The following is a 26,963-nucleotide window of genomic DNA, read 5'->3' on the forward strand; positions in this document are numbered from 1 at the left end:
GTCACACTATGTACAAGTCAAAAGTTTATTTCGTCTAACTGGAATGGAGGAGAGCAGCTGTGCGTTTGGATTTAAATTTCTTAATGGGTGAATACTGTATTACTAGTTCAATGGCATTTAAACGTTTTACAATTTAGAATACACTTTGTTTCATTTCTGTATTGTTACTTTTAAAAAGAGAAGTTCGATTAAGGTAAATCGTAATGACGCGTGGTCTAGTGTTCTTTCCTTCAGTAGTTATGGTATATAAACAGTTTTCTACTTACTGTTACAGTTGGCTTCATCTGAAACGTCATCGCAGTCGATATAGCCATCACAGTGGAAGGAGGATGGAAGGCAATTACCGTTGGTGCAAAGGAAACTGTCTGGGAATTTATCCACACATTCGTCTACAAAAAATACAAATATGATTTAAAAAAATCAATAGTTCATGCATTAGGATGGGAACAATGAAGATAAATTATGGCATAAGAAACAATGTCAGAAACATACATTCGATACAATGTTCGCGCTCTCGAATATTTACAATCTCGGATAGGTAAAATAATATTGTACATAAGTAATGAATAGAGTAAGAAAAAGACAAACTTTTCCATGTTTACATGTATACGATCTATATATAAAGATTCAATATGGTGTCCATAAGTACGCGTTGCATGTAGTTTAATTCTATCTGTCCCCGACAATCATTGTCGTTTTAGAAAGTTATACGTTTGCAGTGACAAAAATTATGCAAAAGACTCACAAGTACAATTCACTTCATCAGAGGAATCCAAGCAGTCTCTGAACCCGTCACAAACGTAATTTTGATGTATACAGTGATCGTTGTCACATTGAAACTGTCCAATACCACAATCTGTCAAGAAACAAATCAACGTTAGCATGTAAGTAAATATACAGGCCATCAAATTCACGCAATTGTAATTGATCAGCTGCTTTCAAAAATCATATTTAGTAAACAGTATTTATGCTTTATGTCCACAAGGCTACAAAACAATGTCTGCAAGTCGCTAAAGGCATTTATACTTATAAATGAATTATTTCATTATTATACCTATTTTAAGATGAATTGAATAAAAACTAACTAACGTAGATCACATGTTTTTAAAATGGGGTTTCAATACTTACTACAATCTAGTTCGTCTGAGCCATCCTGACAGTCAGGCAAGGAATCACATTGGAACTCTGCAGGGATGCAGTATCCGTTAGCGCATGCGTACTGATCATCTTCGCAGCCGGAACAGCTATCTCCGACACAGTGAAATACCCCCTGGGTACACGTGCTATTTCAAACAACAAAACAACATTTAGCATATAAGTAAGACAGCGAGTAGACGAAGCAGCCTTTTTGTGTTGTTCAGAATAACGCAATCATGGAATGCACTTGTAACGAAACAATCACACTTTGTCGAATGTTGTTAAATAAAATAAATTGAAATTATTAAAGAAATTATAATTCTACGAAATTATTTGAAAGCAACAACGGAATATGACGCATACAAATATGGATAGTAGATGTTTATTTGTTCGCTACACATCACATATCTCTTATTTTATACCGTGCATCTAGACCTTGAAAGCCATGGCTATCGTATCACTCGCCACATATAATCGTGTTTGTTTACTTATTGATCGAAATGCCGAATATACTGACGGAAATATTTAAATCAGTTTCAACCATTACGTTAAAAATGTTTTGAGAAACATGCATTTTTTTTTTGTTAATTAGAACATGGTAATTTAAGTTATTGTTGTTGATTTTTGAGTTCGTATTCGACCCAAAATTTACTCTGTTTTTCTATTTTTAAAAAAATCAAAATTAATTATTCCTACCGCCCGCCCCACACCCATACGAGTGGGGGGGGGGGGGGGTTAGTTGGTTAATATCGTTTAATTCACAGAGCCACCCAGTTAGCAAAATTTAATACCTCGCGAAATTGATCAAAATCATGGTTACAAAGATAATTTGCGAAAATAAACCAACGCGAATAAGTTTCAAGACATAATTTGCGAAATTTAACAACTGAACAGTACAATCCAATGGTTACTCACCATGTCTTGCAGTCATACTCAAGAACGGTACCCGCCATGTATTCCTGGCCCAAATGATAGCAAGGACACTCACCAGCCGAGACACATTGCCCGTCGTCTGCAAACACACAGGTAGAATATATCGGTGGAATGTCACCGAGACTCATTTAGACAGGTATAATTTTGTTGCTCCCTGAGTATTTTGTTCAAAATTATACAGGTTTAAGAGACGAGGAAAGTGAACTTAAATTCCAAGTTGTTGTTGAATGGTTTGAAGAGAAATAAAAAAAAATCCAAAGAGGGGTCCATTCTTTAACTTTTATAAATTTTATATTTTGAAATACAACATTTTGGAGGATCAAATCCAAAATGTTTAGATATCTATTTTAACAACATCGAGATGTAAGAGAAAAACACCTTTTCATATCTGGATAGGAAGAATAGAAATACTTAACCCACAGGATCACAAAATATTGTAAAACCTTCGGCGAGCCTCGGGTATTTTTGACCCTCGGATGCAATATCCAAAGTTATCCACACACTAAATAATATTAAAAATAAAAATCATTAATCCGATTCCTTACTATTTAACTAAGTCGCCCGATAGAAACATACCGTTATGTACAAATCCATCAGGACAAAAACAACCTTCTACACATGGCGTATTGACACAGTAATTACTCGGCTCGTCACCGATGTTCTTGCAAGTCTGATGACAAGGCGAATGGCACGACATGTAGACCTTTCCACCATCACACATCATAGCTATAAAACAATGATTACATTCCGAGATACATTCCTTTTTTAGACATTTGTAATATTTTTTCATGAAGAACCTGCCACGGAAAGCACAAAAACGATTAAGGTATTCATGATTAAGGTAGGTATTCATGGTAAGAATTACAATGTTCGTGGTTATATAAACATTTCTAGAGTAATCAAGAACATTTTACAATAGTAAATTAGTTTGATTTAAAATAATTATTGACACTCTCTGTAGTACAAACGCGAACTAGCCAATAAAAACTGTATTCTGTATAGAGTATTCTGATGTCCAAGCTTTTTATGTTGAAGCCATTCGTGATCACCGTTTAACTTCTAAATTTCAGCATAAAGCATCCACTGTTTAACTGATGGACATATTTTCGCAGATGGATGACTAATGCGTTTGTAGGGCAAGAACTCTCCGCAAAATGGTAACGATCGTTTGTGTTGCTCTCGGATATAAGAAGTTCAAAGTAAACTTATACAATTGCCAAAGGACTAGTAAATTATTCAAAATCTTTGTTTTGAATATTGAAAATGCTCCTTAAAACGTTATATTAGTAAAGTCAGTCGAGTGAATAACTGAAACGGACGCTAATAACTATAGTTTGCGTTGTTAACTATCAATGCTTATTGAAAGAGTTGCTTACGGCATGTCCAGGGATTTCGCCAGCTCACCGATACACCTGCGCGGTTGCACGCCTCAGCAAAGTTGGCTATGGCCGTACACATACATTCACAATCGCCACCAGAACTACATCTGAAAGGATTGCACACAGTACTGAACAGTGTATCTCAGGATTTCATCTCAAAGAGTTGACTGACGGTGAAGGCGTGTGTGTGTGTAAATTGTTTTCCATGTTGTAAACAGTAATTGTAATATATGTATATATCAGATTTTGCGGGTAGGTAAACCGCCTACATTGAAATTGTCATCATTTCAAACAAATCATATATGCTTATATGGTCCCGATAGACAAATATTCTTCAATTTCTAGGTCGTGATAAACAATTGGCAATTGGTATTCTTCAATTTCTAGGTCGTGATAAACAATTGGCAATTGGTATTGCTTTCTACCACCATCTCTGATATGCAGTATCTGATTGGTTAAGTTCTTTGACATTCTTCTATCTACCTACCATTTCTTGGCCGGCAGATAAAGGCTACCGTAGAACAGTTTTCACGTAGTTAAAGGGGACACGAATATGAAAATGAATAAAAAAAACATGATGTTTATATCAATGTACCCGCATGCGTCGAAGAGACAGTCCGAGTAATATTGATGTGGATCCACACTGACATGAGTTCGGCACTCAGAAAACAATTCTCCTTCCATGATGACTTTACATTTGTCTTCGGCCCAGTCTGCACGTGTAGCAAGGTCGCCCTACGAAATCAAGAGGAACCAAATAAAACGATAGTCAAGGTTTAGATATGAATAAATGAAATATGTCATAACGATATAAACAGGAAATTGTCACCGGGAAAAAAATTGGAGCGGATCAAAACGTCTTCTCAACGCATGGACTATTCCATCTTTTGAATGTCAAATTTCTATAAGATAACATTATAAATTTATGATATTGATACAATTATTTCAATTTTTTGGTAAGTCTATAAATAATAATGCTGTCTACCTTTCTAGAAGATGCTAATTCTTTCTTTATGTCTTTTTCATCGTTTTAAATTAGCGTTCATTTTAATTCAAAATAAAGTGTGTCTATTGATATGTTACATGTACACACATGTCTGTGACGCTAACTTGCTACATTACAAAAACACTCACTGAACATGCTGCAGATTGATCGGCATCAACAGGAACGTCTCCACAAAATGGGTTTGTTTTCCAGGAGTTCGCAAAACTGATAACATTGTCAGAGGAATACGTCATGCCATCTTGTCCGAGGAAGTCATTGTTACCATTGTTATCAAATGTGCCACACAGTCCTTCCACATTCCCGGTCCACTCAGTGCCGAGGCGTATGTTCAATCTCGTCCCTGGTAATGAAAAATTGTCACTTTTGTCTTCTAGCGAAGCAATTGTGGCCTCATAACTTCGCGAACAGATGTGTACATATTACCAGTATAAGAAACGTTATTCAAAATAAATAATTTTACCTCATTGAAATAAATATAGATTAACAGCTAGGGACTTTGTATGCGTTGTATATAAATGGTCATAGAAACCTGGTGAGTACATTGAAAACAGACCAAGGTCTTCTTAGAGACATTTTATCTAGGTCGCATCTGATAAAACAAAGACCTCATTTTCTTGAACTATTTGTTTGTTAGTTGGTTGATCAAATTAACGTTCTGTTGTCATCCATTGCCATCCATTGTCATTAAATTTTTAAGGACGGCATCTTGTGTAAACGGTGTGTAGCGTGTGTGAAGTGCATACATGTTTTGCAGTATCTTTGTGATATGCCTCTTTGTAATAGTGGAACTCTTGTTCTTCTTATCGTGTTATCGCACAGATCCATGCCGCCAGAGATATAGACTATGATGTGTCTCGGCAAGAGTACAGAACCAAGAGCCTTCCTCACAAACGTCGTGGCCAAAACAGAGGCGATGTCAAGGGAGGCGTTATTTAGGAAGAAGAGGAAAGAGAAGATCGCAATTTTGAAAGCCTTCTGCAATGGGAACAGCAATTCTAACGCCCTACATGTAGGGTTTCATTCGGCCCGGGATTCCGTCCTTAAAAGGGCATTATTCCCAATCAACCAAACAACTAACTCGACTAGTTTCAACAAACTGCTCTAGGTATTATTGCATGATGTATATCAATATTACCTATTATGGTAATAGTACAAAACTTATTGCTATCTAATTCGATATAAATACAAATTAGATATGTTTGGAAATTTACGACAAACACGCATGTCAAAAATATTGCTACCGTTTAACTCTTCATGTAAAGTATGGTGATCATTACCTTTTGGTTGTCCGTGTTTGTGTGCGTGTTTTTGTACATGTTATACTATTTCACTGGTTGGTACAAACGCTTCCGGAAATCAGTTTGAATTTTTACTTCAAAGGCATGCAAATACTAAGCTATTTCACAACCGTTACTGAAACCATTAACATTCATCCAGAAATAATGGGGCAAAGGTATAATTGATCGGACGACAGCTTACTTCATCTAGGAAATAAATCTGCAACCTTTATCTCGCCTGCCGTTTAAATGTGACCATCGTGCCAGACTTACCATTATCCCACAAGACAGCTAGTTGCAAGCTTGGAACAAACACAGAAATCCAAGGAAACACTACGGATATTTCCAACAGGTTGTCGCTGTAGCTATCGCCTGTCACGGCTACTCCGGCGACCTCTAGCGGAGCATCTCTCATCATTGTGATAGTGACGTTCTCGTAGAGATTTATTGTCACTTTCCTGGTACATGCTATCCCTGAACTTCCACACGGGACAGTCTGTGCGCTTATATTGAATGGGCTTGCACCATTACGCTGTCTAACGAGAGTATATTTGCAACTTCCTTGAAAGGAGTAGTACGTATTGTCGAAAGTGCTGAAATGCGATTCGCCAGAGATCCAACAAACAGCTGAAATATATAATACTTTTATCATAATGCGCATTTTGTTCTAAAAATATATATACAAAAAGTACTGTTATATATAAATGCTTGGAACGGATAACATCACTTTGTGTTTTCTCTCTTGGTTTTGTATGATAAAGGATCGGAATATTCAGTCAACTTTTGTGTAGATCTATCAAGCATCGTGGAACGGTAGTATTCTAAATGCATTTCGTGAATTTGTCTAGCGTTGTATGAAGGTGAACAACAGTAAATATATAATTACCTAAAATATATTTCATGAGAGAAATCATTTGAAATTAAATTATAATATTATACATAATATAGTTTGATACACATATGTTGATTTGTACACATTATATATGAAACTAAAATAATTATTCTTGTTGTGGTCTTCTGGTCAGATACATACACGGGCAATCGTCCTCCTGGATCTTTATCCATTTTCGTTCAATACATCGACTGAAAAATACGATATTTTTGTTTATAGCGAATATGAGTATAGACTGTAAGATAATATTTCAAAATCGATACGGTTATTCGTCCTTTTCAATTAAGACGTTTTAGGATATAGGAAAAGCTATATTTTACCATTGAATACTCATTACATCCGTTTTAGATATTGTCGCCCATATAGATTTGACGATATCTATAAATAATTATTGTATTGTAAATAAAGTTAGTATTTAGTGTACTCCAATGAGACTAATTTATGTACCCCGTAATATCCAATGACGTTTGTGCGGGACTAGTAACTATTTGTAATCTCTTTACTGAAACGAGTTTCGTTCGTTCGTTCGATTATTTTAACGTCCTATTAAGAGCTGGGGTCATGTAAGGACGGCCTGGTAGCGCCGGAAATTCTCTTTTGACGTCATTCCTTCGCCAACAGAAACATAGTCCCGCACAAAAGTTATCGTTATCAGGTATCACGTGATACGTGAATTAGTCTCATTGTGCATTTGTTATGATAAAATTTCTCAAAAAACATATTTGCCGGAAAATAGCTCCAATCGAAGGTACATATTTTGGTTGGTTAGTTGATTGGACTTTGTGTCATATTAACAATCGGATCAATTTAGCGTTCTATGTATGCAGTGTGCTATGTATGCGAGGGACTTATGTTGTGGGGGTATATTCGATTTGTATATAATTACAAGTATAACTTCCATGACTGAATGGTGATATTGGGTGGCTGTGAAAAAAGAAACATGTAATTAGGTATTCCCAAATAGACACTAATTTCGTCCTCAAACGTAAACGTCGATGGTTGTCGTAATATCATTAATGGAGAAGTATTCTGTATTATAATGTATATCTTAAAAAAAGTAATGGACTGGTTATGTAATGTATCATCATTCAAACCATTGACAAATAACTTACAATGTTTTACACGATTCCTTGTATATGGATCCTGGAGCAAACAGCTGGCCAAATCTATTACATGGACATTCCGAACCATCAACACAGGTGCCCTAAAACATTTGAAGATCAACATATACCCCGGACAGTTGGGGAAATCGTACAGTATATCGTTGTTTGCCATGTTTAAGTTTATTGAAACGCAGTTTGGTGAGGTACCATTATGCAGCTTTGATATTTCAAATTATCATCCGCTCCTAGATTACTGACGAAAACCGATCGAATCCCTTCAGTGTTGACACAGAAACTTTTCATTTTATTTATTATTATTAGCTGCTGCGTATTATTGTATGATAATATCAATAAAAACTTACATCAGCGGTTTTATACATGTTATCTGGACAGGCACATCGGTCATGTGTCAGCAGGGTTGCACAGGGTTGACTTTTATCGATATCCTCACAGGTTACTTCACAGACAGATATGGCTTTCTGGAAAACCTGGTTCTTCGGGCATACCATATCACAATTATCAACGTCACAAATCCACGTGCCACTATCACACGTGCTGAAATCGTAAAAACACGTAATAGAACATCAGGACATGAGTTAGAGTTTGATAATATAGAGCAAACACAAGCCAGTGTTCTGTGGAGTGTAATTCATTTATTGTGGTTTTGTAGCACACCTCATCGTAGAGAACAATCTCATTATGACATGCAAATGAATATGGATTCAGTTTTTAAAGATGGCCAACAGAACGTGATGCTAAACCTCCGTCAGATATGGCCGTGAGAGAGCACATTCTTTCATCGAAGTTGTTTTACTACCTTTTTGTTATTTCTACCAGCTATTTGCTGTCATAGCAGCTTTCACAATAAGACCGTCCGTATTGATATCGCATAAAATAATAGAACATATTAGTCAATATTCGGTAGGCTATGATTTTCCTCTATTCTCATTGGTTAATACATGGTCACGTGAGATTAAATATATATCATAACGACTCGGTGTTTCCATTTTTAAAATATCGAGTCAATATACCTTCTGTGACATCATTACCCCAAAATTGCGTTCTTCAGGATGACGTCCTGTAGCCATCGTTATTTTTGTAATCAACATATAAATTGGATAATTATTTTGACATTTGTCCAAGGAACAACGTATCTAATATATAAAATTAAGGACCTTTGCTTCGGCTCATAAGGCATATTAACGCCTTGGTAGAATATAAATTAACGACCTAAGGCTACGCCCTCATTCATAATCTAATTCTTCTATCAATGCGTTATAACACCATATCGACCACAAGAAAGGTCCATAATTGACAATTATTTTACTAAGGAAGTATTCACCAGTTTGTGCATCCTTGAAAGCTGACTTCGTTAGGGAACACGTAAGTGTTTGAGTAGGGATCAAAGCAGCCAGCATCTTCGGGATAAACACAGGATCCATCATGGAGTTCACTGTACAACATCCCGACCGGACATTCACATCCGGGCACGCAAATTTCTTGGCACGAAGGGTCCGGGTACTGAAGATCATGGGAACGTCCGGAACATATTGAAGCGCAGTCAGTGTACTCACTTCCGGCTGCGCATGGAGTATATGAAGCTCAAAGAGAAGACAAAATCTAATGAATAATACGTACATAGAGCTTTCATGGTTTATGGCAGGTTAGGGGTTACCAGACAGTTTATCCCTGCATAGCATTTAAGATTTGTTTACTACATTTAACAAAGTCATGTTTCGTTTATGTGACATAATTACTTAGTACATATTTCAACACGAGACGTCTGAACATGGACAACGGCAACATAAATACGTGAAGCCTTTAAATATGCTGCACCGCTGACAAATTGTATCTTTTCTCCATTAAAACAGGAGCAGAAGAATTATCATTTTTCTTCAGTTACAAAAGTTACTTACTTTACACCATTGCCACCATTGAAAAGTTTGAACTACTAATTTTACTTGAAGATGAAAATATTAAAATTAATTGCGTCCTGAAAAAATTGCGTGTCACTATGCTCTCTCGCCGTTGGAGCATCTTAAACGTTGAGGACAATGGAGATTTCTACCAGAATGGTTACGATCTTGTAGTTAGGGTAGCAAGGTATTACTTTAGAATGTCAATATTCCAATGCAAATCTGCATACTTTTAAGTATAAACTCGGGTATAAAAATCATAAGACATCAGTGATTTCATATCCAGAAAATTACATCATAGAAATAGACCTACCACACATTGTCCAAGTCATATAGTCCATCCAACTAACCACATAATCGGGACCGAGTTGTGCGCATGTCCCGGCCATAGCGGCGGTCCAGTAACAGGCAATTTGTGCTGCATTCTCGGGTTTACCCCCACAGACATCGAGCTTACACTTGTCGTGGAAATACTGGCTATTAATATGGGCTACACATGTCGCAAAGGCCGGGTGACTTAGAAGTGGATCACAAAGATAGTCAGCAGTTGCCTGAAATAATCGTATATACATGATTTATAGATTTAGTAGGATTTGCCTGAGCACAGAACGTTTTTGTAATGTTACATTTAACACTAAAATAACTTCAATGTATTGTTTACAACATAACATCATATATCTCTAAAAGTACATCTCTGAACCTGACCAATACAACGGAAATCCTAAAACAGGGATCCCATTTAAAAGTTTTTTGTGACATGCTGTATTTTTGGCATAGAGAAATTATCTAAAGTGTTCCTCATATTTTTTCCGCCTCTCTAAGTCTTAAACTTTCCATATTTACCGACTTTTGTAAAGTTCGTATTCGCAAGTTTTCAAACAATTAAGTTTAAATATTGATTTTTAACTTGAAAGTATCCCAACCTTTCCGCTCTATTCCAATCTGTATAGGTATTGCCGATGTTGGTTACGTAAGACGACTCGGAAGGTAATGATCTATACGGGTATCGCCGATGTCGGTCACGTGATGCAACTCGGTTTTCCGATATTACCCGAAAGTTTGAGACATGGCGTTGAGTGTGGCGGTTCTTTCAAAACGTGTGATATTACCACTTTGTCAATAGTATATTGGTGTTTTTTATGGATCTTAACCATCATATATAAGCATCCATATTCACACATTGCATGTTTTATAAGTTGTTGATGGTAAAAATTTTAAGAAATACAACTTAAAATGTTACAGACCAATTATTCAATTTTAAATTACATGTACAGATTACAAAAAAACAATAAACAAAGAAAATCCTTTGAAATTAGGCATGGACTGTTAGATGGCATGAACCCTATTTTACAAGCTTAACACACCACTGTACTTTCATGCTGTCTACCCATGTAAGGACACAGCAATGGGGTTTAGAATAAAAAAACACGGTGCTCAGTTTGTGTTGAGAGTGAACACCGTCGTAAGGCGAATATCTCAATATTTTAGTAGTTTTAAAGAGGTCAGTGACAATGGTGTAATTAAGCATAAATGCATTGGCTATTATTTGTAGGACTTTGCTTAAATCTTTCTGTATCAAGCAAAAATTAATATGCATTCCATTGTTAGATGTTAAATTGTTAAATCGATAGTAGCGCTATATTATTGCTATTGAACATCACAAACAACATGTATATGATACGGTGGTTTCTAAATAGTAACACGAGTACTATTAGCATCAATTTTGAAGACATCCGGCATTCGTTGGAATCCGTTACGTCGTCAAGAACACGTGAATATAGGACTTATTGTCCTAAACTATTGAAAATTTTGAAAAATCGTATTACCTGTTGTAAGCTCGGACAACTTTGTGTATATTGTTGGGAGGTATCTATGCAGTCTTTAAAGTCGTCAGCAAAGATGTGTGGCTCTACCTCTAGGCTTCCCGAGATTGTTTCAAAGTCATTAGTAGTTATGTCATCATATGTACCGGCCAACCCGTACACCTGTTGCGTAAATAAAAACATAGTAATCACCAGTGTCGACTGAGCAAAAATAAAACAATAAGATCTATCTAGCTTACACAAGTCATATTATTTGTAAAATTACATATCTGCAAAAAAAAAAAAAAAAAAAAAATAAAAAAAAAAAAAAATAGGCAGCTGTAATTAATTAATTAGATAGCAATCCATTATTGTTCATGGGAAAAGTCAACATGTTGTATTTCTTGAGTTTGCTATATATGCTATTTGCTACCTCTATCGTGCTGGCTAGGTAGGAGTCGGAAAGTCTGCTTGACGCAAATTTTTTTGATACCAGCCTACATGCTATTTCAGTTAAATCATAAACAATTATGTGACAATTTTTTTTCAGGAATTATCTCTTACATTTCGCAAAGCAATATGAAATGTCAGTGAAAACGAGGATATCTATGTTACCTTTACGTGTTACTTATCTGGGGGACGTATAACCGAAATCAACTCTTAAGGATTCCATACATATCATAATATATAATTTCTATCTTATCCTTATGCTAACAATTACCTTGTACATGAAGAACCTATCCAAGGTGAGAAACAAAGATTTATGGCTGTCATAGAGAAGGAAGAATCCAAATCCTTTGACGGTTAGAAAGGCAGTGGTTGCCTGTTTGATTATGATGTCATTTGACCGATATGGGTAAGTGTTGTGAGCTCGCGGATAGCTCTGTCCATTGACGCTGATTTCAGTGTCAGTAATGATAATTGTGGTAGATTTGTAGATGATGATTACAGAGGAGAGACAGTATCGGTTGGTCTCCGGTATCGTCCAATCACACGTGTCAAATGCTACCTTTATCGTCAAATCCAGATGTGCTACATATGTAGGTTGTGGTCTCGTCTGTAACAAATCCAAGTAAATCGTTTATATTGATTCGCTATTATAAATCTAATTCATGACGTATTTTAAGCATAAAAAATATCAAGTCTATTTTGAAGTCTTTTTGGTATGCAGAGCTATCTGATTTTTTACGAAAACGAATTAATTATATTTGATAAGTGCATGGCACTACGATGCAATTAAATACATAACAATTTACGCCTTTGCTCCAAGGATTTTTTAATTTGTAAAGATTTATCCACCTTAATTCATAACTTCACGAGAATATGATGTAACACCGGCTTCTGATTCACAAAATCCACCTTACCGTCATAAACGTATAAGTGCATGCAGTAGGCAAGATGTCATAACATTTTCCGTCTAGCGTACAGATGTGAGAGAGACCAAGCATTTTGGCGGTCTTAGCGCACCTTTCTTCAGTACAGCTCCATCTTCCCAGTATACATTCGCTGGAAAATGGAAATAAATCTATATTAAAGATTCTATAACAGTGAGAATATTAAACATATATATAACACTTCATAGATGGTTATGCTTTGATGGACGTGGGATACATATATCTTTTGGGGCGTAAGCCTTCGTATAAAATGAAATGAAACATATCACGGATTTGGTAAATACCTGTACCCCAATTGCGATACTGGGCTTAATTGGTTAGTTGATTGAACTTAATGGCGTATTAATATCACATCTAAGAGCATCCTTCCCTATAAGCAATAATTTGGTTTGTTTTGGTAAAAGACGCCTGTATGCATCATATTGCGTGTGTGAATTGTGAGGTGCGTGTCTTGGGGGGCTGTGGTATATTCATGTTGTGTCTTCATGTGTAGTGGGACTCATTGATAATAACTGACAATATATATCAAAAGCACATACCATACATTACAATCGATACGTAGACTTTCTCCTGGGGCATAACTTTGCTTATTGTAATGGCAGTTGCATTCTGTCGGTAAGACACATTGTCCATTTTGTAGTACATAATTGCTTGGACATTCACATCCAGAAACACATGGTCCGTTGATGAAATTAGTAGATACATCTACAAATATATCGCTGCACGTGGTGGGCCAAAATAAACAACACTCACTGTAGACGAAACCGGATGGACAGGGTCGTGCTGCATTCAAGTTAAAGAAATGTAAACAGTAGTATAACAGACATTATCCTTTCTTTTTTGGAATTGTTAGAGCAGGGAATAGAGCAAAATATATATTATTGATTATGCATGTTTTCTGACCACTATGACGCAATAACGTGAAGTGACCGAAAATTTGGAGAACAAAAATTGCTTGGTAAAATAATGCTATTTTTCAACCATAGATACTTTACTTTGAAAGGCGCTTAAGATTGATTAATCAAAAGAAATATCATTCCATATCCTAAATATACTTACGACAAAGAGTGGACGTCCTCCAGTTGACAACGACGCCAAATGCTGCACACTCCTGGGCAAAACCTTCGAGTTCCTGACACAATACATTTTCTTTCTCCTCCGCCGGAGCAAGACAATATTCGTTTATACACATTTGATACCAACCGCCATAATTGAACTAGAAAGAGGAAATATTTACTAGAAAATGATATCAAATAGAAATTAAAAGGTCAAAATATAGAAAACCGAATAATGAAAAGCGACAAATACATATATTTCATTATGATTTGTTTTTTTGTCAAACAAGACATCATTTTTTAACCGAAAACTACACATTTCATTTAAAATCTAACAAGGTCGCACATCAAAAAACACTATACCAATCTCTCTTATTCCCTTGCTCTGATAAAAGTTTTGACTTTCAGTTCAACAGCCACTATATCCCATATTTTCATAGATAAAAAAACTGCTGAAAGAACCATGAAATTGAATATAACTGGAAATATATCATTTAAACTAAGCTGACCTTTTCACGACACTCGATGAAGATATCGGATAGAATAACATCACATGCTGTCTGGGCTGCCTTCTGATTTTCCTCTGAACAGTAGTTTGGGATTTGAACAGCATTTGGACACTAAAATAGATGCATTATGTCATACAGCTTCCGTGTTATAACAAATTGTGTTATCTCCGTTTTAATTGAATAACACAACGTGCGTAACACAAAAACATTATTTTCAATCATTACGAATCCTTTTTCTGCCCTGCAGGTAGGACGTTAGAATTATACCTGCTGCCCCAATTGCATGATCGTAAAAGGCGACTAAATTTAGGATCTAATCTTTTCTCTTCTTCCTAACTGACTTTATCTTTCCTAATGCCTCCCTTGGCACCGCCTTACTTTTGGCCTTGAGTTGAGCGTTCGGCCTTGTGAGGAAGGCTTTGGGTTCTGTCCCCTGGCCGAGACACACCAAAGTCTATAATAGTGGTAGTTTCTGCTCCTGCTTAGCGCTCAGCAAACTGGGAGTGGGACGACTGGTTCGCCCGTTGTCAGTATAATGTGACCGGGTGGGGTGTGTTGCTTGGTGTCTTCGGCGGCATGCTTCAGTGATAGAGCACTATAAAAAGGGCAATAGTTCCACTATACAAGAAGACACAACACGAATATATCGCAGTCTCCCAAAACACGCACCTCGCACTACATCCACGCAATACACAGCATACATAGGAGGCCTAGCTGTTAATAGGAGGTTAATTGAATAAAAAAAAACCTTTGTAGGCATCTTCAAATGTGCTGGGAGTAAATAGAAATTTATGAAAGAACGTGACTTATAACTAAAATATGAGTAATATGCTGATATAAGGACTTACTGTTTTGTACTGATCATCAATCCATGAATTGGCAAATGTGGTGGCATCCGTTGTCATGATTCCCAATCGTGTCATGAAGTCATCTAGATTATTAGGATAGCATCATCGCTATTATAATAACTCATGTTTTTAACAATGTTTGGGATTAATTGAAACACATAACATGACAGGGAACTTAATCGGGGGGGGGGGGGGGGATAATATAAGGCTCATTCGTGGATAGGGTCACAAAATGTTGAAAAACCCGAGGCTTGCCGAGGGTTTTATACAACATTTTGTGATCCTGAGGGTAGAATATCCCTATCCTTCATATCCACGTATGAAAGAGTATTTTTCTCTCATACCTCGACGATTTCTTGCATTTTTACTTGAATCAATTCCCGCCATTTTGAAAAAAAACAAGAGGCCCATGGGCCTTAACGGTCACCTGAGTTAGAATATATAATGAAACAAATAATGAAACAAATTAAAGACATATATACACTATATGCTGGCCTTGAAGTTGGTCAGTGATTTATAAATTTGACTCTTTAGACTATGAAGAGTATTTGCTTACATCAAACCTGTGAACTAAGAGGTGTTTTGTAATTTTAATCATTTTGACCCTGTTTGATCCTGCCCCTCTGGTCCCCCAGGGGGTCATCGAGGACGGATATGGATGTTAAAATGCTATATCTTAGGCTAATAATTCTAACCAAGAGGCTAATAATTCTAACCAAGTTTGACTAATTTCCTACGAAAATTGGGCAAATAATGTTCACAAATATGTTTTTCCTATATAAACTAAAGTAAACTTGAACCCTCCCCAGGGGGTAACGTGAGACCCCAAGGTCATATAATTCACAATTTTTATAAAACACCTTAAGACCTTTCCATCTATAATTATTTGATTCTACTATATCCAGAAGTTTAGAAGATTTTTGAAGTTTTAGCCTATTTGACCCTTTTTTAGCCCCGCCCCTCTGCCCCCAGGGGGTCGGCCAGGACCAATGTGGATATGATATTAAAATGCTATCTCAGGCTAATAATTCTAACCAAGTTTGACTCATTTCCTACGAAAATTGAGCAAAAAAAGCTCATTAATGTGTTTTTCCTATATAAACTATAGTAAACTTGACCCCCTCCACAAGGGGAAACGCGAGACCCCAGGGTATTACAATTCACAATTTTTGTAAAAGACCTTAAGACCTTTCTATTTATGAAAAGTATTAGATTTTACCATTTCCAGAATTTCAGAAGAAAATTTTTGAAGTTTTAGCCTATTTGACCCTTTTTAGCCCCGCCTCTCTGCCCCCAGGGGGTCGACCTGGACCAATATGGATATGATATTAAAATGCTATCTCAGGCTAATAATTCTAACCAAGTTCTACTCATTTCCTACGAAAATTGAGCAAAAAAAGCTCATTAATGTGTTTTTCCTATATAAACTATAGTAAACTTGACCCCCTCCACAAGGGGAAACGCGAGACCCCAGGGTATTACAATTCACAATTTTTGTAAAAGACCTTAAGACCTTTCTATTTATGAAAAGTATTAGATTTTACCATTTCCAGAATTTCAGAAGAAAATTTTTGAAGTTTTAGCCTATTTGACCCTTTTTAGCCCCGCCTCTCTGCCCCCAGGGGGTCGACCTGGACCAATATGGATATGATATTAAAATGCTATATCAGGCCTATAATTCTAACCAAATTTGACTCGTTTCCAATGAAAATTGAGCAAAAAATGCTCATAAATGTGTTTTCCCTATATAAACTATAGTAAACTTGACCCCCTCCCCAGGGGGAAACGTGAGACCCCAGGGTCATACAATTCACAATTTTTGTAAAGGACCTTAAGACCTTTCTATTTATGAAAAGTATTTGATTCTACCATTTCCAGAATTTCAGAAGAAGATTTTTGAAGTTTTAGCCTATTTGACCCCGCCCGAAGGCCCTTGGGGGTCAGTCATAGAAAATTTGTTAATAGGATTAAATGGCCATCTCATACTGATAATTCTGACAACATTTGACTCATTTCCTATTACAAATGACCAAATAATGCGCAAAAATGTGTTTTCCCAATATAAACTATAGTAAACTTAACCCCCTCCCCAGGGGGAAATTAGAGACCCCAGGGTCATATAATTCACAATTTTTGTAAAGGACCTTAAGACCTTTCTATCTATGAAGAGTATTTGATTCTACCACATCTGTGAGTAGAGAAGAAGATTTTTGAAATTTTACTCAATTTTACCCCTTTTGGCCCCTCCCACAGCCCCCTGGGGGGTGGGGACCACATAATTCACAATTTTGATTGGCTTTATGCCTTAGAAGGTTTGTGCAAAATTTCATTGAAATTGCTTCAGCAGTTTTGGAGATGAAGTCGAAAATGTAAATTGTTTACGGACACACGACGCACGACGGACGACGCACGACGACGGACAAAAGGCGATTAGAATAGGTCACTTGAGTCTTCGTCTCAGGTGACCTAAAAAACGGCTGTCAGTCAAATCTCTATGCATAAAAAATTGCGTGATATTTTCAACGCAGATCCCGTTGTTTGTATCTTTTAAAGTAAATCAAGCTTAATTTAAAACAGAAATTGTTAAGATTGTGCATAGAAAATAGTAATTTTGTTGACGCTGTGACGTAACGAGGCATAGGTAGCCATGCAATACAGCTTCAGGCGACATTGGTGTATTGCCCTGGACCAGCCAGTATTGCACGTGTAGGTATGAGGGAAAACATTGTATTTCCCTGGGGCGCGTGCTCCTATGATGACCGCCCGTTTTTCACACGGAGTTATCGTCCCTTCTGATTGTACAACAATTACGGACGAAGCGTAAAACGTCATTTTTACTCATCGCAAATGTAAGTAATATTTTGAACCCAGAGTAGCGAATCGTGAATTTTCGGTGTAATACACAATTTATATCCCCGGAAGCAGTGTCATATGAAGGTTAATTTACCCTTAGATGTAATATTTTCTCGGGCAAGCCCTCGGGACATATCACACCTTCGGGTAAATAAACCTTTATATCACACTGCGACCGGGTTCATAAATGCATTAAATAAATATATTGTCAAATCAATGAACTGACCCTTCAAAAAATATCGTACATGTAACAATGTATATTAGAAATGGAATCGAAATTTTCAAAACGATCAAAATAATTAATCCTATTTTTCAATATGGATATTCTAGAAAAAAACAATAAATTGGAATATATGTTTTCATATAGGGTTATTTCTTGGTACAAAGAATTTCAGCTTTTCGTATCCTTGTTGTATAGCATTTTAAATCACTGCACAGTACACACAATTTCATTAACAAATCAAATTGAAATAAAGATAAAGTCTACCAGAATAGAAACCGTTGCTGTTCCCACACAGGCCAACAACCATTAACAAAGTCCGGGCGTAGTCATTATCCAATGTCAAATAAACCGTAGACATAGAATCCACCTTTATTCTGATATTAGTACCGAGATCCGATGCAAGTATATAGTCGCCATTCCGCCTTAACAAGTATCCTACAAGACAAATTGAACTCCTTTTTATATAACACCAAACGATATGGATTTCATTTAATGTAATACATGAAGTCTTTACTGCCTAAATCGCTCACATGGGTTCTTAGTAATAATCACAAAAACTCTTTATAATGAGAAATAGCAGAATTGACACCACGATTTGTTTCATTTTGAATCCCTACAGTATAACAATTCTATCAATTACATAAGAATGCGAGTGTTATTCAATGATCAAGTTTCAGAGAAGTTATTTATCTGAAAATCGGCAAATGAAAGCTTTTGGCCCCACTAGAACCCTGGTGGTTGTGCAGGGCTACCCCCACCATTTGTACAATTTTTAAATCCCCATCCTACCAGAATGCTGCTATATGAGTGTTATTCCACGATTAGTTTCAGCAAAGATGTCGTTCATGTGGAAATAACGAAATTTATCTTTTGTCCCCGCCCCTCAGGCCCTTGGGGGCCAGCCCCACCATTTGCACAATTTTGAATACCTACCCTTAAAGTATTATATCAGCCAAAGTTTGTTAAATTCCGATCAACGGTTATGGAGAAGAAGTCGATTGTTGACGGACAGACTGACGCTGCGTTATCGCATAAGATAATAAGATAATAATGAATAAGGACATGTATTCACACAATTAACAGTAAGATGAAGTCTTAAAGAACAAGACATTTTATTTCAAATATATCTTACATGTAAAATTACATGTTTCTTTTTATTTCGAGTTATATTTTTGGTATTTTTTTGTCGGCAATCTGGAGAAAAATAAAACTCTTACTGGTGGTAGAAAAGGGTACTTGGTCCTGCAAAATTATTTCCTGACCATCGATGAAAGAACGTCCCTCGAACAATTCTAGTGTCTCCCCGATATGAAACTTCACTGTAACTTTCTAATAAAACAGAAAAAGTTTTTAAATGATATGAATGGCACAAAACATACAAAATAACAATAATCAGGGCTGTGTACATTTTATTTCATACATGGTTTATTGCAGGCAATTGTTTTAATACCTGAAAGAATTCCAATATAACGCAAACAGTCATTTATTTAAAAAATATGATTATTTAATAAAGAAAGTTTTAAAGTAATCTCAAAATGAACTACAATTCGTAATATTTCCATCTCATATTTCACATCGGGAATGAATTGTTTGCAGCTTTTTCTAAAGCATTAAAAGAACGTAATTGTGCACGTTGTGTTTGCAGGATATTGAAAGCCAAACAGGAAAAATAATAATTTAATCAAACATTATCGATTATCCTATGGTATGAACTTCTAGCATACAGTATTATGACAAAACATTATCGATTATCCTATGCAATTAACTACTAGCATACAGTATTATAATCAAATAATGCCAATTTGCAATGCAATGAATGAACTTCTAGCATACACGTATTTTTATCGTTTTTACCTTATGGCCCTCATTAAAATAAATTGCTTTTAAATGCAGCTGCGGTCTTTTGTCTCGTCTTCTCGTAATATTGGAACTATTGGCCTTTTATATTACTTTCTATCTAATCGCATTGTCACTGACAACCGACAAACAAGTATACCAGAAGATAGTAAGTTTGAAAGGCAGGACAAAATGTCCAAAATATAGTTACCTATGATCTCAGGAAAACATAACTGGGGACTAAACCGTCAGAATAATTCGACGTCTTACCTTTCTACATGTTTGTAGGGTTTCGCAGTTGACCATCTCCACATTAACCTCCCACTGTCCAGCGTAATCAGCTGATAGAACATATTTACAGTTGCCTGGGAATTTATATTCTCTACCATCATATGTACGATAATGCGACCTCCCAAAGCTGAGACATGTTCTGTATCCCAAGTCAATGTCCTGGTTTATAACGCTTATCCCTTTGCTGTAGTCTGAAAAAACCGATTTGGTGCTTAACAAATGAAATCTCAAAATTGAGATGGTTTTTTTTACCATGGTTTCATTTAATAGAAATGGTTGTGAACTTGAAGTGTAGCTATGCACTCTTACATTATTTTTACCACAATTTTATCGGACTTACGTATATGTCCACACAGACATCACAGGCCACACCTGAACACGATCTTGCCTTGAAACTTGACTAGCTATATTATTTTACATTTCTGTACTCACTTTCACAGTCATCACACCGGCTCCCCAAGCTTCCCCATCCGTTGCTGTTTGAGGCTTCACAACACTGTTGCATAGTGACCCTCTCCTGACCAAAGCCTTCAGCCTTTGGTCCCCAGCAAGTGGAGCTTCCATAACAATATTGTTCTCTGTTGTAGTAGCCTTAATATATGTAGAAGAAACAACAAAATAATTTAGTTTAAACACAATAGACAGTTGCAGTTGACCCTATCAAAGAAACATGTTTCCATTCGTTGGAAATATTAATAATGCAACTGCGTCCTCAATTTGTTTAGTTAATTTCAGCAGGAGTGACACCACATGAGTTTTAGGATTTGCGCCTTTAAACAGTCAATTCTACCATTCACAGGATCATAAACAAAATAATATGTTAACAAACATCAGATACTAATCTTAAACATGCTTCTACCTTGTAATTATGTTTCTGTTGTGTGATTTGACATCTCTAACTTCGAAGAGTATAAATAGTAATCTGGTTTAGGATAAATATAAAATGGAGCTAAACATCTCAACCATTCCTCTCAAGTGAATCTATTCAGCATTTGGGTTCAAAATTTATATTTTAATTGCTAGAATATGCCTTACCAATGGAAGTATCTTCACAAGAGTATCCCGTGTACCCAGGATCACAAGTACATATATCAGGTTCCGTACACTGGCCATAGACACAGGCGGTAGTGCAGATGGCTGGAAAAGTATTAAGTAACTACAAAATATACGCTAGCTTCATTGCAGTCAAAATGATCAAGTATTTACTTTATAGATCTAGCATCAGATGTACATTCCAGCATTAGAAAGATAAAAAGAGGTACTTAACATCATGAACATAGTATATAGAAATATATTGAAAACGAATTAAAAACACATATTGCTATTAACTGAAATTAATCACTCTCGATCTTGAAGCAAAATAATTTTCTTTAATTTGTGGATAAGCATGCATTAAGCGCTGAATTTGATCAATTGTGCCGATGTGTCTCATAAATCTTGGTCTTACGTTCGGTACAATCCGGACCGGCCCATCCGGAACAGCAGTCTTCCCAGGTGTGGATATAGGATCTGTATACAAAACAAAGATCGAGACTATTGATGAAGCCAATAAACATAAAATATTGGTACAATATGATATTCGTTCTAGAATTATTCCATCATGAAACTATAGAAGTCCCCTTTGTTATAATGGCCACACAGAATTTGAAGAACGCTACATAATGTCGGCGACAAAATAATTGAATGATTATGACATTTTAAATGGTAGATGTCGGTTGCGGCGGCGGATCAATAAAACTATCAAGATAGGTTTCTGAATTCCTTTGGAGTTTCCATGAATATCAACATCGAGAACATTCAGCCATCTAAAATTGATGTATGGTGTGTCTCGACCAGGGAACAGAACACAGAGTCTTAACCACAGGTACGAGCGCTCAAAAGAAGTCTTAAAGTGAGGGGATGTCAAGGGTTTAGGTCTAGGCCTAATAGGGAGCTACATTGTATGTCTACTTAAAGTAGGTCTAGGATAATGTAGTTTCTTTCACGACGATCGATTTCCATGGGCAAACGCAACAGATTGTTTTCAGTAGATTCATCACGTCGTCCAACGTTGGTAGAAACTTGACTATTTGTTGTTGAAAACATAAAATACAATATATATATATATATACATACAATTTACTACAATGCTCAATATCCATACCAAAGCAATTTTCAAGACACTCAATTATTTTCAGATACTTACCGAAAGAACGTACACATCTCATCACTCTCTTTCTGACCTGCAATATAATGACTATAGTTAAGCAAATGCATTTTAATAAATTTTCATTTAACAATTCAAGGTTTTGGTTTAACGAACTGACAATGCAAGTTAAAAACATGCAGTTGAAATTTTAAAAAAATATTAACGAAATATTTTTTTTTCAAAAATTGTTTCTGAGACATCCCCTAGTTATGACAGTGTGGTATCTAAGGAAGTGGCAGCCATTTTTCTTTTGCTCTGCTTAGTAACCTTCACTGGCCAACCCCCTATATAAAGCACGGGACACTTGACACACGTGTATCATTCTAAGCATATCTTGTCTCAGATACACATGCCCCGATATTGCAAATAACAATGTCAAATTGAAAATAAACACTGCACTCACCTGACAATATTTCATTGAAGTAATAGATGAATGTGTTGTCAGCTATATCCCAACATATGTCCAATACGAACTAATAAAACACTTCAATATACACTAAGTTTTACATTTTCATTTAACAATTCAAGGTTTTGGTTTAACGAACAGAAAAACATTAAAGGGGCAACTTACTCAGGCTAATTCTTTTACATAACCAAGAAGCAAAATATGGCATAAATGTATTGTTCTACATTTCTTATAAACATATAACATAAATTATTGACAAATGCCCCGTCATTATTTAGCATTTTCATTCATACTGTTGTAATTAGAAATCGTTTATCAATACGATTAAGCAGGTACAATATGTACGCTGTACCCATATCCGAGTCAAAGTAATGCACGTTAAACAAATGAACTACATAATCACTGTGGAGGTGATAAAAATGATTTTTAGGCAAGACAATTCACCTAATAAGGTAAACACTCTACTGTCAGAGCGATTTGAGCAGTTCTAGACAAAAGTAGCATTACTCTACGAGCAAGGGACAGGGTTCGGCATACAAGATGTTCGACCACAATGTGTAATGGCGGACAGCGAGCGAGTTTGAACATTTCACACGCATTTCACCACTACAGGCTTTTCTGGCATATCACAGAAAAACCGACTGGTCTAATTTCCATTAGAACTGGGTTTTCAGATATATATACAAATTTTAATGTTCTCTTAGACTGAATTGTCCCTTTAAAAAAAGAAATATGACCACATAATAGTTGTTTAATTAGTTTTTTCCTGCAACAGTAAGTATGTGTTGTTTCATTTATTTTAACAGTATATCAGCAAGTTGTCACCAGACAAATGAGACCGTGCTGGAACAGCTAATGACATTGGCCGTTATGTGTTAAGAGCATCAAGCCAAACCAGCCCGTCAACCAACCAACCAAGCAACCAGCCAGTCAACCAACCAATCAACGCAACAACCAAGTGTTGGTCAAAGTCTTTGGATATTGCATATTGATGAGACAATCATTTAATTACATTGAGACATAAATCAAGCAATCAACGCTTCCCATGGCGTAAAAGATATTTTTACAGGCACATTTATGATGAAACAAAAAATTAAAAACCAAGTGAAGATGAAATCATTAGGAATATTAGTTTTCAGTATGTTCACTTCAACTTTTGCCGTCAAAAACATGAAGGTACCTCAAAGGTTTATATGTAAAAATAATTCTTATAATTATTGTCGAACTTTGCTATCGATATGCATCGAACACAATTTCGTTTAAGGGAACATTCAGTAAGTTATCTCACTAGGACCAGGGTTTGGCATTCAAGTTGACGCACCATGATGGTGGACAGTAAGCCAGTTTTAACATTTCACACACAAGGCCACCATTGGCATTGGAGGTATGCGACAGGGATACCAACTTCTTTAACTTCCATTTGAACAGGTTTGTTTCCGACATGTCATACTTATCAGGTAATTGTATTTTGTCACATTTTATTAAAATGCAGATCAGATCGATAATTACTATTAACACTCGTAAGGCTATACACAATGAAATTGATACATCTATATCTTAATAAAATTGAATTAGTATAAACCTTATTCGAACATCAATTGAATACCTTGCGTAATGGAGGTTAAGTTTGGACTTTACCTTGAGTAATGGAGGTTAATTCTCCTCTGTTCAAGGACGTTTCGTTACTAAGAAGCATGTATCCCGAGTTAATCATATTTATATAATTTCTGCACAGGGCACTCTGTCTCTCCGAGGTCTGTCCCGAGTAGGAGCAAACGTTGCTGTAAAATTATAAAAGATAAAAATATCGTCAGCACCTACTTATATAGTCATTTCCTCTTGTTCTCTATAGTAATGCTATGTCCGAAATGTGTTCATGAAGGGAAATGTTTAAGAGGAATGTTTCTAGAATTTTTCAAATTTTTGTTTTTCAAATCTCAACAAAAAAAAAAACATTGAATAATTATCTTGAATTTATAACATGTAGACAGACTTCTCTCTTCGAAGGAACGTAAATTCATACATACACAATGACTTCTTAAATAAACATACGCCATCGTTTACAGCTATAACCAGCTTAAATTTTTCAGTACCGAACAAAACCTACATTAAAACAGATATAGTGCAAGCAATTTTTTGTGTGGAAAACACGCAAGAATTAACTATAACCGGCAATTTTAACGACTCTCTATTTAAAGGATTTAATAACGATAAGAACTTTCGACAACTAGATATTGTGTTATATTAACACATCGTTCCAAAATTGACGGTGTGCGAGACGAATCGTAAAGATGTGCAAATTATGTTTACACGCTTTTGTGTTACATTTTGCGAAGACTAAACTATATGTACCGGTATTACGTACGATATCGATATAAATAGATTCGTAGATAGCCAACTAGCATGCGGTAATAAGGACGACGGCGGGAAACATAAGACGACCCCACTTTTTATCTACTTTGATTAAATTGTTTACAAGGTGATAAGTGTAGTATTAACGGTAAGTTATAGCTTTTGTGACTACAGAATTATCAATTTCGTTTTAAATTTCTTTTGGAAAAGTAATGGGCCTTTAAGGCCTTAGAATTCGCAGTGAGATACATATTGGTATTAATTGTGTGAAACTAAAAATATATATTACCAAAATGATAATGCTGTCTTATTAAAAACTAGATTCAAACTGGCATATAACTATATACCGCCGTCTAGGTACTCAATCGGAATAAAACGTACCACTTCTTGCGACCCTTTTTACGGCATTGTCATCAAAATATAACGTCTATCTTTACCTCGCAATTGATATCATTTCAGTTATTACGGACTTTTTAAAAAAATATTCTGTAATAAGTCTACTTACCTTTCCTGACCATCGGCGAATGTTGGAAGCCATGTCACCATGGAGATGATCACTACCCATATCATACGATGATCCGTCACGCCAAACGTCGTTATCATCCTACACTGACGACAAATTATCTCTCGATTATAACGCCAACGTTACAAGAGAAATTCCTGTTATGAAAAAGTGCACATTTGGGATGTTACCGACAGGAATGGAGCGGTATGATGTATTTATACTCTACAATTCAAGACAACATCATAACGGCTGATAATGACAAAAGACATACAATCTATCTGATAAGTAGCAAAATAGGTATATCAAAGAAATATTTCTACATTAACCCGAAACGACAAGGGTATTTCAATTATTTTTCAATGAAAAACAAATTACTTCAAAACTTGAAAAATTGCCATTCATACCTTAAAACAACATGTCCATTGATTCTTTGAAAAAAATCTGCAATACCAATCAACGCGATTCAAAGGAGCTGTTGTATTATGCTATTTAAAACAGACACGTAAATACATTTTAATGACATGTATAATACCAGAATATCAATGCTTCAACTGTTCTACAGTATACTATCTTTGCTGTTTCTCTACCGATAAAATAATGTGCCTTGCGTTTAGTAAAGACTGCCTTAATGTGTTTAATCTGTGACATCAGGTATATCTGATGATATTGCTCGCCGGCTGTTCCACTCCATCTGATGTTGTGACGTCATCTGTCTAGTGATTGATTACTAGATAAGGTATTGGCTGATATGGATATTTTAATAATCACAAAATATTATCTATTTTAGAAATGTTTTCATTAAGATAGCGATTTTTCATAATCGTCGTTTCAGGAGTTATTCAGTACATGCGGTCGCACTGCTTCAATTATCTAGGTAAGTAAAATAAAATAAATTAAATTTTTAATTTTAATAAAGATGTGTTATACACCTATTCTCCAGTAAAGTGGACACACTCTTTTTTAGCTGTCGTCATGCTGTAAACTAATTTTAGGTGTAAGATTGTAACCAAACAACGTTTATTTTGCAAGACCAAACACGAGTACACGACAGCAATATC

The 26,963-nt window shown here is 35.9% G+C and overlaps 1 protein-coding gene across 1 annotated transcript; it reads right to left on the minus strand.

The window, feature by feature from the left end:
- Positions 1-1,134: 1,134 nt before the first annotated feature.
- LOC138319524 (SCO-spondin-like) lies at positions 1,135-26,003 on the minus strand. The gene is made up of 24 exons (XM_069262676.1): positions 25,906-26,003; positions 24,687-24,829; positions 22,640-22,676; positions 21,902-21,963; positions 21,490-21,591; positions 20,887-21,045; positions 20,434-20,645; positions 19,590-19,656; positions 15,252-15,334; positions 14,404-14,514; positions 13,899-14,055; positions 12,872-12,951; positions 12,167-12,502; positions 11,470-11,628; positions 9,994-10,194; positions 9,096-9,307; positions 8,090-8,282; positions 7,737-7,828; positions 6,006-6,268; positions 4,584-4,795; positions 4,045-4,184; positions 3,447-3,556; positions 2,647-2,796; positions 1,135-1,283 (listed from the first exon to the last, which is right to left on the minus strand). The coding sequence occupies exons 1-24, from the start codon at positions 26,001-26,003 to the stop codon at positions 1,135-1,137; spliced, it is 3,528 nt and encodes a 1,175-aa protein (XP_069118777.1).
- Between the last annotated feature and the right edge of the window lie 960 nt (positions 26,004-26,963).

This window comes from Argopecten irradians, chromosome 3 (genome assembly GCF_041381155.1).
Source record: "Argopecten irradians isolate NY chromosome 3, Ai_NY, whole genome shotgun sequence".
NCBI lineage: Eukaryota > Metazoa > Mollusca > Bivalvia > Pectinida > Pectinidae > Argopecten > Argopecten irradians.

What these genes read in the sequence shown, in the direction of transcription:
- LOC138319524 (XM_069262676.1), bottom strand. Translation starts at nt 26,003, where the DNA reads ATGATAACGACGTTTGGCGTGACGGATCATCGTATGATATGGGTAGTG. An exon ending in TTCGCCGATGGTCAGGAAAG is followed by an intron (nt 24,830 to 25,905) that starts GTAAGTAGACTT and finishes ATAATTTTACAG; the next exon opens with CAACGTTTGCTCCTACTCGG. An exon ending in CGGTCCGGATTGTACCGAAC is followed by an intron (nt 21,592 to 21,901) that starts GTAAGACCAAGA and finishes ATACTTTTCCAG; the next exon opens with CCATCTGCACTACCGCCTGT.